This window comes from Corylus avellana, chromosome 4, assembly GCF_965113065.1.
Source record: "Corylus avellana chromosome 4, dhCorAvel1.hap1.2, whole genome shotgun sequence".
NCBI lineage: Eukaryota > Viridiplantae > Streptophyta > Magnoliopsida > Fagales > Betulaceae > Corylus > Corylus avellana.
The window spans coordinates 13,780,291-13,793,979 of NC_142493.1; the positions used below are offsets into that span (position 1 = coordinate 13,780,291).

Below are 13,689 nucleotides of genomic sequence, written 5' to 3' on the forward strand. Positions count from 1 at the left end.
GGCAACGGCGCCAAAATTTGATGTGCAAATTTAATTGTACTCGCAAGCGTACGAATCGTGTGCAATATAGTGTGTGTGCAAGTGCGAGGTCGATCCACAGGGAATTATGTTTGTGAAATTTAATTTCTATCTAAATCAATTATATCTTAACCTAGTTCCGAATGATTTTGATTTTGAAAATAAACAAACATAAACTAAATAAAATAAAAATAATCAAAACATAAATGACTAAGGTTTTAGAATTCATCTCACCAAATCAAAGCATACATTCTCATGTTTTCATTCATGCATCCGACAAAGAATTAAACCCTATATATGTTCTATTGTTTTTTTATAAACCAATTGAATCATGCGATGAATCCATCTCTATTACAAATCACAACGAATATCCAATTGAGATCAAATCATCTACTGTATCCATAAATCACAATGGATATAAGTCTCAATCAAATCATTTGATGTATCCGTTGGATGAAACACAACGAATATCCAACGTTTTCACGATTTATAAACAACAATCAATCACAATTTTGTCACACAATTGAATTGAAGCGAACATACAGTACATTAAACGACGAATTTGTACAAACGAAACATAAAAATATAAAACTAATCAATGGCGAGGCTTCATCTTCAACCTTCGTTGAAGATTTAGCCTCTCATGACAAAAGAAATCATAAAGAAACTAAATTACTTCATTAAAATTAAAAACTTACAAAAGAATTCGAGTTTCAAGCTAGAAAAACCCAGAAAACATGAAAAATGACCAAGAACGGCGCCCCCGGGGCGTCTCTGTCCGTTTACAATGAAAAAGAATAATATTTATAAGTTAATTCTAGGGTTTCAGCACTGCCAAGAAGGCTGAGTGCGCTCGATCGCACTCGTGCAACAAGTTTCCTGTTGCACAGGGTGCGAGTGCGCTCGATCGCATTAAACGTGCGCTCGAGCGCACTTTCAGTTGGAATTAACCCACTCTTGTGAAAAATGACTTTGTAGATCTTTGAGTTAGCTTTCCAATGACACCAAGATCACCTCAATCCGAGCTATATAACTCTAGATATGACCTTTTTAGTGGGACTCGTCGGGTGCGGATCATCGCTCAATCTTATTTGCTGCCAATGCTCCATGAAGTGTCTTAAGCCTCAGAATTAATGGAATGAGTTGCAAATATCACCTTAAAGCCGCATTTTCCTCTTAACGACCTGCAAATCACTAAAACACCAAAACTAACCAAAAACATCATAAATTAACACAACTAAGAGATTAACAAACTTAAGTTAAGGGGCCCATATATACAATATTTGGCACTCATCACTGACTATGTGCATCTATATAAAGGCAAGGTGTTGTGCGGCAGTAGAGCAAAACAAAGTAAAAATTGCTTTGTGTTTTGGTGTCCCAACAATAGAGAAAAGTTAGAGAATCAAAGAGAGTTTTTTTTTTTTTTTTTTCCTTTTTCCTTTTGTTATTATTCTCCTTTTGGCAAAGTGAGAATTGAGTGTATTTGGGGCTTTGGGTTTGAGTGATTTTATCTCCCTGTTACTCTCTTGTACTCATTTTTTGATAGTGGATTTTTCTCCGGGTTGTCACTGACTGTGGATGCAAGCAGGTTAGACCGAACCACTTAAAATCTTTATGTCCTGTATGATTGCCTAATCTTTGTTATTCTGCATTCTTCTTAATTTTCGCATCTCACGGGTCTTGGTAAATAGGATTAGTTTCCTAATAGTTTGACCCTTGTACAGCAGTTGACAACGTGATAACTTGGATGCCTCGCTTCTCCCTGTGGCAAGTATAAAGCAAAATGGGACGTGGCTTTGAAGACTGAGCATAAACAGATAGGTGTGGGAGTTATTGTCAGGGACTATATGGGGAAGGCCATAGCAGCTTTAAGCCAAACCCAGGACGGCTGCCCCAACCCAGTAATTGTAGAAGTAATGGGGGCATTATGTGCGTTGGAATTCTGCCGTGATATGCGGCTACAGGAGATTATATTGGAAGGAGATTCTAAGCAAGTCGTCCAAGCAATCGAAGCTAATGGACCACAGTGGTGTCGTTACGAACATATAATGGAAGACATTCATATTGTGCTACCTATTTTCAGAAGATGGAATGTCGAACATGTAAAACGAGGAGCGAATGCGGCGGGTCATGGACTTACAAAGGTGGCGGTAAATGTAATAACTCATAGAATTTGGATGGAGGAGATCATCTCTAGTAGTATCGAGGATATTGTACTTTTAGAGCAAATTGCTCTTTCTATTTATAGTTTAATGCTCTAGATTATTTCATCAGAAATGAATAAGATGAGACTTTCTAAAAAAAACACATGACTAACTCCGCTAGAATCAGGGATCAATGTTGTTCATTCAATCATAATGTTTACAACCTTATCAACACATGTTGTACATATGATAACTTAACCGCTACAAAACATTATCACAATGGGTGTTTATGTTTATCAGAAGGATCATCGATGTTGTTTCTTATCCTCATCAGGTTCATCTTCTCTAGAGGCCAGCACTAATGAATGTTAAGATGACAAAAATGGTGCAATTTAACTAAAAATGTACAAGATTCAAACTAAATTTTGGCCGGGGCATCATGAGAGCCTGAGAGGTGAAGTGGTCTAGCAGTCGTAGTTGCAGAAACGATGACGTTTAGTTCCGTTGGAGGGTGGATAGCAATATCGACCAACTCAGAGGAGTCTGGGGAGGTGTTTGAGGGTGGTGGTTCAGGTTGTGTATTCTTTTTCATCTCCTTGCCTTTACCCCACAGCACCACGTATAACCCGCAAACAATCAACGCGGCTCCTAATATGCTGTCATTTTAAACACCAAATCATAATTATGTCTTGTTGATTCAATAGTTGGTTAAAAAGAAGTGATATATATATACCTTCCAAGGTGCAACTTTTCGTCGAGTAGCAAAGAGCCCATGATGGCAACTAAAACAAGCATTAGAGGGTTGAAGACTGAGACAAACAAAGGGCCTCTCATGCGTACGCACCACGCAATCAAAGTCACCATTAATCCTGAACCCACTACTCCCTACAACACATTTAATTGAAGTCCAAGAAATAAAAATAAATAAAAAAGAACAAAAAAAAAAAAAGAAAAAAAAAAAGAGTACGTACTGTATAAGACACTGTAAGAAGCCTGATGTTCCACCCTAGCCTCCACTGACTCCAATCCCTCTCCATGCAAAGAGCAAAAACAACAGCTTGGATTGCTCCCATCACACACATCAGAGCTGTGCTTGAGAATTGACATGGATATTTCTCACTCATTTTAGTCTGTATGTTTTCTACCATTCATTTAGTACTCTTTTCACACAAAATGCAAACTAAAACAATGCTCCAATCAAACAAATCACCTAAATACTATATTTTTATCATACAATTATCTAACTTATAACGTTGACGTGGCACTCCAACCACTAATTCACTTGGGACTGTCACGCCATTTTTCTTGAATAAAATATATTTTGATTTTATATTGATTTAAAGAATAACTTTTATAGGGATTTGACACAAATTAAGTCTTTTGTGCCTAGCTAGCTTATCAACATGTAACAACAAAAGTGAGTGGTTTAAAATTACTAAATCTTTATCCATTCACTTTTATTGTTCCACGCCGATGTGTCATATTCTTAATGAAAGGCACAAAAAACTTTATTTGTGTCAAGTTCCTATAAAAGTTATTATCATTAATTTATATTTCATTGTATAGTCAATTTAAGTTTAATTGTATAGGTCGTCTTATACAACAATAAATAGGGATATAAACAATCAAGTTAACGAGAGCACAATGTAGTCCTAGAGGCTATTCAAAGTGGTGAACGTAAGTGTCTAACATCAAACCACTCGTAAATTCTTTGTCCATCTTTTCTCTATCTTGCTTCTGCTATCATTCCCATATTTTAGTTTTTCCCACAAATTTCAACAGAATATCATAAATTTGACGCAAGAAAGTGAATTTGGAAAAAAGAAAAAGATTTGTATAACCCACCTGAATGATTAACCAGAGGGCAAAAGAGGAACAACTTCCTACTGCCAATAAACAACCCAAAACGTGATTTTCGGATCCTTTAGGGTGAGTTTGATTTTGTGGGTGATGCAAAAGGTTAACATGAGAAGACCAAATCTCAATTTCTGCGCCTTTATAGAAAGTCAGCACCATCGCCCCACCTATTCCAATTAATGTTCCCAACACTTTTGCCTTCCCTACTCTTGTCCCCACATTCAGCTTCTCTAGCCTGTTCACAATTTTTTTTTTTTTTTCACAATTAACCATTTTCCACTCAATGAATGTATTAATTAATTAAACAACATTTTAAATTTATGAGAGCGAGCAAGCGAGAAAGAGAGAGGTACCCGAACAAGACTGCGAGGATGAAGGTAATCGCCGGAATTAGATTAGTGAGGGCCGAAGCAAATGTTACCGACGTTAGGTATAGGCTCTCAATATACAAGTTTTGAGCTAATGATCCCCTGCAATGAATTAGCTACCGGTGTCACTTATATTGCTCATAATGAATCGGAGAATTATTATGCAAACTTACCCAAATAGCCCACACAAAAATGCTTGGAAGAGCACTACCCAACTCAGCTTCGGCCTTTTTTTCCTGTTTACGTATATGCATTAAACATAAATGGAAAAACTATACATGATTGAAAAAGAGATGAAAGAGTAGCGTGAATATGTACCTCTCGAAAACCAGAGCGATTGGAAGAACGAAAACGGTTCCGAAAATGAAGCGGTAGGCGATAACAACCCTCAAGCTCATTCCATCATTGGAGGCCAGTTTGTAGAACACATTGACCCCAGCAAATGCAAATTGAACCACCACCATTAACATCCCAGCCTTCACCCCATGCATTGCTTTACATATGCCTTCCATCGCCTTGCCAATTGCCAACCCACAATATAATCGAACAAAGATTTCTCGTGGGAGTGATGGGCGTGAAAGCTTTCTCGTGGGGAGTGAATTGAAGGGTATTTATTGTAGAACAACTTTTCACCATGGCTGCCATTTCCCACGTCATCACCTACGTTTCCCTCTTTACAATTTTCCAATCCCTCCCTCCTGGGTATTTCCTCTTTTCACGAATCATATATAGTGCTTTTGGTAAGATTTCATTTAATCCACGTCATCTTCATGTTTATTCTCTTGAGAAAATACTTTATATACAAAAATACCTATTGATAAAACTACTAGCAGGTAGTGGGCATTGGATTATAACAACTGAAAAAGTTTATGTGATTGATTTGAATTAAAGATACAATATTTTCGTTTTTATTATATTTGATATTTTTACTTAGTGTGTCAAATTTATATTGAAGACTGTAAAGAAAAGTTTTACACCACGTCCCGTAAAAAAGACTCCCTTATTATTCACATTAATTGGTGTTGTATATTTTAAGTAATATATAACTTTTTTAAGTGGTGTACATAAATACAACACATCATCCAATACAAAATGAGCTTAAAGAGGAGCATTACTCAGGTCTTATGCATTTAATTGTGCCCACCTTTTTCTCCATTTTCCGAAGTATCTAAGACCGCTTTTCTCGAGTGTTAAAATAAGTTTTGAGTTCATAGAAAATAAGGGTGCCTAACTAGACCGCTTTTCTCCATTTATGATCATCTGTCGTCGTGCTTTGTCTTATTTTCAGTTTATAATTTTAAGACTCAAAGTTGTTATATAAAATATTTGTCCTTTTTTATTTATTAGATTAATAAAATGAAATCTCAATTATTGAACAATGCATAGTTGGAGGTAAAATTATGCTGGATTTTAGTGCTTAACAGAGTTGAATCCACAGCTATGAACTTCCGTAATAAAAACTAAAATTATTAATCGAGAAAAGAAAATTATATATATGTAATCGAGAAGGAAATTGATTAAAAAAAAAGAAAAAAAGAAAGGTTTCTAAGATTCATCAAATAAATATGATTCTATCTAACTGAAAAATCAAGCAGTTAAACAAAACAATCATTTCACATAAAAAGGAATTTCAATAATTGATGTACGACTAAAATTAAACAACCATCTACTCATTCTCTCATATCACTGAGATTTTCCAACCAGTATTAATTTAATGTATTTTGGAAATCACAATGAATCAAGAAAAAAAATAAAAGGTAAAAGTTGGACTTTTGTTGGGGAAAAAAGTTGGGCCTTCTGCAAAATCAATTTGTTCAATTCAACCGTTGTCAATCTTTCACTGTACAGGTTTTTTTTCCAAATTGATATATATATATATATATATATATATATATATATTTGAATGAAGATCTTCCCTCTAGCATGACAACACGATTTATTAGGGCTGGTAGGATTTTGTTTGCTCAACTTTCCAAAGAACTTTCTCTTATGATCTTGGCCCTTGAATTCTCTTACTTGAAATTCACTTGATTTAGGGTTCGTTTCATCTCTATTAACTTTGAACTTCTAATTAAAGATTTTTTTTTTTTTTAAGAAATCGTTAATGGGCTTGAGTTGAACTTCTACAAAAGAAAATAAAGATAATAAATCTCTTACTTAGTAGAGTTCATGAAATCAGTACCACTTTAATATTTAAAAGGGAAATACTAGGTGTTTCTAGTGTCCTCCTTATCCTAGGTGAATATTATTTTCAAAAAAAAATAGCAAAAAATAAACTGACCCTTATTTCTCTCACATGTTTTTGAGAAAACAGAACATTCCCCATATTAACATTATATACTATGCAATGGTGAAGAGATAACTCCATAATTTTCTGTAGATATGGATTTACATTCAAAAAGAATTGCGATAATGCCTAACATAAATAAAATAATAATGAAACATTGAACCTCCAATTTTTACACCTCAATCAAAAGAAAACTGAAAAGAGTAATGGTATTCTTCACCTTCATTTATCATAGGACTCATTTTATGCATGTTTTAAATGACTTTTTATACCAATCACTTCAAAAAATTTACTTAAAATATGGCACATCAATTAATATAAAATGTGCATAATAAATGGGATGATGAGTAGCATTATTCAAAGGAAATTATTATTATTATTACTATTATTATTATTATTATTATTATTATTGACATATCCACACCAGAGGAAGGAGAGAGGAATTCGAATTAGTGACTTCTACTTCATAAGACGTAGTCACCTAACTAATTGAGCTACCCTTGAATACTAATGACAGTAATGGGAATAAAACCCATTCCAAGACTTATACCGACACTCCAAAAACATCAAAAGATTTCTCTTTTTTAAATATATAAAACATGTGAGATAAGCCAATTGGTTACCTTGAAAACCCATTTGAAGCAGTACAACATGAGAAGGCCTTTTGTGATAATACCGGCTTGAAAACTAGTCAATATGTACAGTCTATATCACTAAAAGTCTAAAAGACACTACTTTTTAAGAATACAAAACAATTTTGAAATTGAGTTCGATCTCAATGACGTTTTAGACTTAAATTTTCCAAAGTAGTGCCAACATTAATAATAAACAAAAAATGGTGATCATTTGACCTTACACACTTGTCGAAACCCCGCTAAATGATCAAATGATCACCATTTTTTGTTTATTATTAATGTTGGCACTACTTTGGAAAATTTAATTCTATATATATATATATATATATATATATATATATATATTGTTGATGACAGCTTTTCGAGGAGTGACATGGCACGAAATCCGAGAGGTCGTCTATCTGCAAAATAAGAAAATATGATAAGAATTGCCGGGGTGTGCCGATGGGGATAGCTCCAATGCCTAAGTCAGTGTTTGTTTTGAGATAAGGAGAGCAAATGCACAATGAGAACTTGAGAGAGAATTGTGATTATCAAATAATGATTTGGAGCTTCCCTTTTATAAACATCAGGTAGCAGTTGTCGTCCTGGAATTCTTGGCCCCACGTTCCCGAGGATCCACATGCGCAATGCTGGCAAAGTGGATCGTGGGTTGAGGGTTACTCCACGATCATGAGATCGTGGAGTATGTTAGTGGGTGGCTCGGCCACGCTTGTGTTGGATGTGGGTACCTGAGTTATCCACGGGTACACGTGTCTCGGTTTGGCACTAACAGTTTGGCCTCGTTCTGGTGAATGTGGGGCTTTAGCTTGGGCACTAGGCGCATCCCACGTTCATTAGTAAACGTGGGTTTCCTTCACTTGCCGAAGGACTATTGTACCCTCGGTGAAAAGACTGTCCTGCCCTCGGTCTGGGCCGCCTATGTCTCGGCCTGGCCTGCCTTTAGTGGACTTGCATACTGGACTGGGCCTAGAGGCCTGTTGGGCTTTAAAGTGGCCAATCTATTACCCAACAATTACCTCCAATTTCCTTGTCCGAGTGAATATGAAAATTTCTTGTTCTTCAAAATGGATCGGTTACCGACCAAACCTTAGGATAAGGATTTTCTTTGATTGGTCTTCCAAAATTTGAAATAATTTTTCGAGGGAAAATTTTCCCTATTGAACTTCCCAAGCTAATAGTCTGGAGGCTGTTGGTCTTCCCAAGTCAACAATCTTCGAGACCATTGGTCTTCCCGAGTGATGGACAGCTTGCGTGTCCACCACGTGTCGGCTTTCAGGTGGTTTTAGTGGATCGAGGCACGCCCCTTCTCGAGGAACCTTAGAACCCTGGGGTTTTAATGCTCACTGCCGCCCCTTTCTCTTTCTACTTGAGTGTATTTTGCAAAACCCTTTATAAAATGCACCTTCCTCCTCATTTCTTCATTTCACTTTTAGAAAACTCTTGCCTTCTCAGAGCTCTCCATTTTCGTCCTTCCTAAGCGTTCTGCAACTCCTTTCTTTCTCCCTGGCTTGCTTCCACTCTAACCATTTCCATCAATACTACTTTTTTAGAGTGGTATTCATCAGAGTCTCGGTCAGATCGGTGCCATCTACCGATCCTTTCGTCGATTTAACTAGCCCAGTTCTTGACTACCTAAATTTCATTCTTCCTCTCATTGAACCCACGGTTGATCATCTTCGGTTAAGCGTGACCCACTTACAAATTCAAAGTGATTACCCGTGCATTTCTCGATCTTTATTTCCCGAGTTTCTTTACCTCATCGGTCGCAATGAAGGGTGGGACTCCAACGGTCTGGGGAACTTATATCTGGCTCTGTGGAAAGCCAGCCTGATGAAAGCCGATGAATCTTGGATTAGAAGGTCTTGCTTCATTCCTCAATCGGTCAGTTTGCACTTTGATGAAGAGCAAACCGAGGCAGTGGAGGTACCGAGGAGGACGAGGTATACCTCTACAAAGCCATGTTTAGAACTGGTTTCAAGCTTCCTTTCCCGAGAATTATTCGAGAATTACTCAATTATCTCAACCTAGCTCCTCATCAGATTGTGCCGAACGGTTCGAGGTACTTTTGTGCCTTCGTGGTCCTATGGCCACGCGTTCTTGGGGAGAAACACTCCCAAACTGTTCGGGAGTTTCTGAAGGTGTATCGGCTCACCAAGAATCCTTGATCCGATGTACTCTTCACCTTCCAAGTCAGAAAGAAGGTGAAGTTCATCCACTTACGAACCACCTTCTCTAGCAACAAGAAGTGGTAGAATTCCTTCTTCTATGCTTCGGGGCACTAGGAGTTTTCACCTTTAGAGGGTGTAGAAGGTTTGAAGGTACCTCGGGAAATAAGGGTTCCTTCAGCTGAAGGTAATTTTTTTTTTTTTAACAAGTAAATCTTCGGCTGACAATAATTCTTAGCAGGACAAGAGGATCTTGTCTTGACCGAGGAGGAAGAGGATCGAGTTGAAACGATCCTGGAATTCATTCGGGCGAGGAAAAACGAGAAGTTAATGGACTTTGATGTCCTGGCCACCACGATCAACTTGGAGAAATACTTGGTGTACCCCCCAGCTGGAGGGTCGGGTAGCGCCGCTCCATCGAGGAATAGGGTAGCTCCCGAGGCTTCGAGGAGGATAGTTGCCGAGGCTCTGAGGAGAGTTGAGAAAGTGGCGGAGCCTCCGAGGGGAGATGTTGCCAGAAGAGGCAAAGACAAGGTCGACAAGCCTTCTAGGAAGTCTACCACAGAGAAGGGCAAAAGGAAGGTGACCGAAGCTTCCCCAAGAATTCCTGCACCGGTCAAACACCAAGCCTTTCCAACTCCGCTGAGGCTAGTGGATGAACCCGAGGATCCGGATGTCCCACCTTTGAAGTGGAAAAAGTCCGAGAGATCCAAAGCTAGTTCGGGGTCGAGTAAGCCTCCCACCTTCCTGGGCATGTTCACCGAGGTCATTGGTGACTCGAAGAAAAACTTTCCCTCCAAATAGAGGGTTCGTTTGCTGGGGGACTTCGAGAACGCCCTCGGATATAGCTATGCAAGGCCACTAGAAGTTCAGCCAATTGCTGCCATGCCCATTTCTGAGGTTCCTGGGGAGCCCCTAACTCCCTCAATTTTTGGCTCAAATGAGGAGTCCCTAGGCCACGTGGAGCGCCTCCTAGAGGAAGTCGCTGCTCACATACCTTGACACTCTGAAGCCTTGGCGGAGGAGACTGTCGTTATAGAGATTGTCGAGAGCGATGGTGCGGCCATGCTGATTCCAAAGGAGGCCAAGTCTGGAAGTCCCTCAGTGGTGTCTGTGGTTGACAATGCTGAAATTGATTCTAAGACCATGGATGCCGAGGTTGCTGAAGAAACCGAGGAGATGCCTCCTAAAATGCTTCGTGAAACCAAGGTCGGATCTTGCTCCTGAAAATTGCCTCGAGAAATCGAGGTTAATCTTCAAGCTAGGGAAGTGCTGAGTCAAACCAAGGATCATACTACCGAGGCTTCCCAACCAGCAAATTCCTCGAAGGAACCCATACGGTTAGCTGGACGATTGGGAGGCCCCTCTCTGATTTGGGCGAGGATTTGCTGGAGAATCCCTTCAGCACCTTAGTGGGCTTGATTCCCTTGGATCACCTAACGGGTATTGGTGACTAGTCTCCTAGGGAATTAATGGAGCGGATGATCTTCTACCAAATTATCGTAAGTGTTTCTTTCTCCTTTCTTCGGTTTGTCATTTTTTTTTTTTTTTTTGTAACCTTCTCATAACTTCACTCATTATGTTTCTCTTTTACAGAGTTTCATGAAGAAGATATGCCTATACTATGACTTCAGGAAACTTCTTCAAGGCTCGACTTCGGAGACTGAGGAGTTGAAGAAGAAACTCGAGGAGTCCGAGGCTAAGAACCCCAAGTTGAGAGAACTCATGGCTCAGCAGAACAATGACCTTCTCCTCGTGGGTCAACAGTAGTCTTTGTTGCAAGCCAAAGCCACCCAAGCCACCGAGGCCAACACCGAAGCTAACTCTCGGATTCTGGGTTTGGAAGCTGAACTGAAGGCCCTTAAGGAAAATTATGGGAAACTTGAAGAGGGATCACTCCATTGTTAAGGAGGATCTAAAGCAGCTGGAAGAGAAGTTCATCGAGGTTGATCTTCTGTGTACTGTGTTGCTAGAACAACTTCAAGGAGCCCAAGATGAAGCCTCGGTTCAACGATTAAAGGCCGAGGAGTCAAAGCAGAAGGCTGCTGAGACGAGGGCAAAGGGTTTCAAGGCCAAATTTAAGCATGTGAAGAGGCAACTACGCCATGCCAAGGATAAGGCTCAGAATTACTTCAAACAGTTTTCCTTTGGATTTTGGATCTGAGATCAAGGTTGGGCTCGAGGATAAACCGTGGGTTTCGAGACCTTGTAGAATCTGGCCTTTAACTCATCATGCTTTATTAATCTAAACACCATTGAACCCGAATCCTGTCCTCCTGAAGCTGAGGCTATTGAAGAGCTTGTTCGTCTTGGCCAAGAGCAAATGCCAGATGCTCCAGGCATTACTGAGTTCGGCTATAAGCCCACCGAGAACGCTTCAAAGCAAAGTGTAGCTTCTGGTAGTGTAAGGGTTCCAAAGCCTGAGAACAAATGAACTATTGTATGTTGTGCAAATATCTACCTAAATTAATAGCTCCTCTTCTTCTCCTCCTCAAGCCTCTTAATTCTAAAGGCTTAAGGGTCTATTTATAGGTTTTAGAAGTCCTAGACAAAGTAGTAAACCTAGGGATTTCGTAGGGTTTTGAGACCTATTACAATTGGGAGATGGAAAACCCTAATATGGAAAGAGTGACACTTTGGCTGCCACTTGATGTGTCTCCTGTGCAAGGGTGCGATCGATCGCAGCCCGTGTGCGCTTGATCGCAGGTCTGCGATCGATCCTTCTTTTGGCATGCGCTCGATCGCTCCTAGCTTGCTTTGTGCTGTGTCCTCTCGGGTACTGCGCTCGATCACAGGTACCCTGTGATTGATCGCAGTGTCAGGGAGCTCCAATTTTCTCCATCTTCTCTTTTTGAGCCCAAATCACCTAGTTTTACTTAATTTTCTTCCAAAAGCCTATAAAAGTATGAAAAACACAAAAATGAATTAAAATGGCCTAATTAACCAAAACCAAAGGATTAAAACATGTAAGTTAAGGGCTGAAAATATGAATATTTTAGCACTTATCATTGTACTATTTTGAGAAACTATTGATGAAAAGTTCCTTTTTAGCCTTGCCTTGCTTGTCTTCCTCTTTCTTTTTGCAATCTTTAAAAATAAACTTGAAAAGTTTAATTTTTTGAATGCTTGGCTGAATGCTTGGCCTCAGGAAAGCACCCTTACAGTTGTATTTCACCGAGTGTTTAGCCTTAGAATGAGCCTTCTACTGAGGCTTTTCATTCATAAAATGGGCTAATTTCAAAAAGTGCCTTAACGGCTATATTTCTTGAACTTTTATCCTCGGGAAAGTGCCTCAATGGCTATATTTCTCTGGGGTATTTTAACCTTAGAACGATCATTCTTTAGAGGCCTTTTGTTCTTTAGATGGGTTAAGCTTGGAAAGCGCCCTTACGGCTATATTTCTCGAACATTATCCTCGGGAAAGTGCCTCAATGGCTATATTTCTTTGAGGTGTTTTAGCCTTCTTCAGAGGCTTCTAATTCTTTAGTTGGGATAAGTTTGAAAAGCGCCTTTACGGCTATTTTTCTCAAACGTGGGTGATGTGTGCAAAATATTGCATATTTGGACCCCTTAATTACTTTTGTTAATCCTTTAGCTATGTTATTATTTGATGTTCTGGGTTAGTTTTTTGTTTTAGTATTTTATAGGTTGCTAAGGGAAAACCGCGGGATTTATGCGAAAGTTGCACATTTTGGGGAGAAGCATCCATCAGGCCTACGATCGAGCACAGATGCGCCCAATCCAAAGCAAATCGCGCGCGCATGCTTGCACGACAAGGGAAACTTATGTGCTCGAGTGCGCTCGAGCACACCAAGTGTGCGATCGAGCACACTTGTCCGATCTGCCAGCGTGTTTTATTCAAATTTAACTTGTAAAACTAGGCCTATAAATAGATAATTATCAGACTAGTTTAAGAAGGCTATGAAGTACGAAATTCCATACGAGAAAGAAGAGAGATCTAGAGTTTTCTAACTTTTGGATCTCAACTTTGTGATTTCATAAGTTGTAAGTACTCAATTTTCATTATGAATTCAATCAATTTTGTTTCGTCTTTCAATAAAATGATAGGCTAAACCCTCAACTAAGGTTGAAGATGAAGCCTCACTTATGATTAGCAACTTTGTTTCATGTATGTAATGTTTCCCAATTTAATGCTTTAATTGCCCTATTGTTTTGCTTCTAATCAATTGGATTGAATGATTCTTGGAT

At 39.0% G+C, this 13,689-nt stretch overlaps 1 protein-coding gene across 1 annotated transcript; it reads right to left on the reverse strand.

Moving 5' to 3' along the window:
- Nucleotides 1–2,396: 2,396 nt before the first annotated feature.
- On the reverse strand, nt 2,397–4,902 carry LOC132179792 (WAT1-related protein At1g68170-like). Its single transcript, XM_059592569.2, has 7 exons — nt 4,709–4,902; nt 4,564–4,626; nt 4,376–4,492; nt 4,011–4,257; nt 3,137–3,295; nt 2,899–3,050; nt 2,397–2,821 (listed from the first exon to the last, which is right to left on the reverse strand). Exons 1-7 carry the CDS (start codon nt 4,900–4,902, stop codon nt 2,584–2,586), a joined length of 1,170 nt encoding a protein of 389 aa, XP_059448552.1. The 3' UTR covers nt 2,397–2,583.
- Between the last annotated feature and the right edge of the window lie 8,787 nt (nt 4,903–13,689).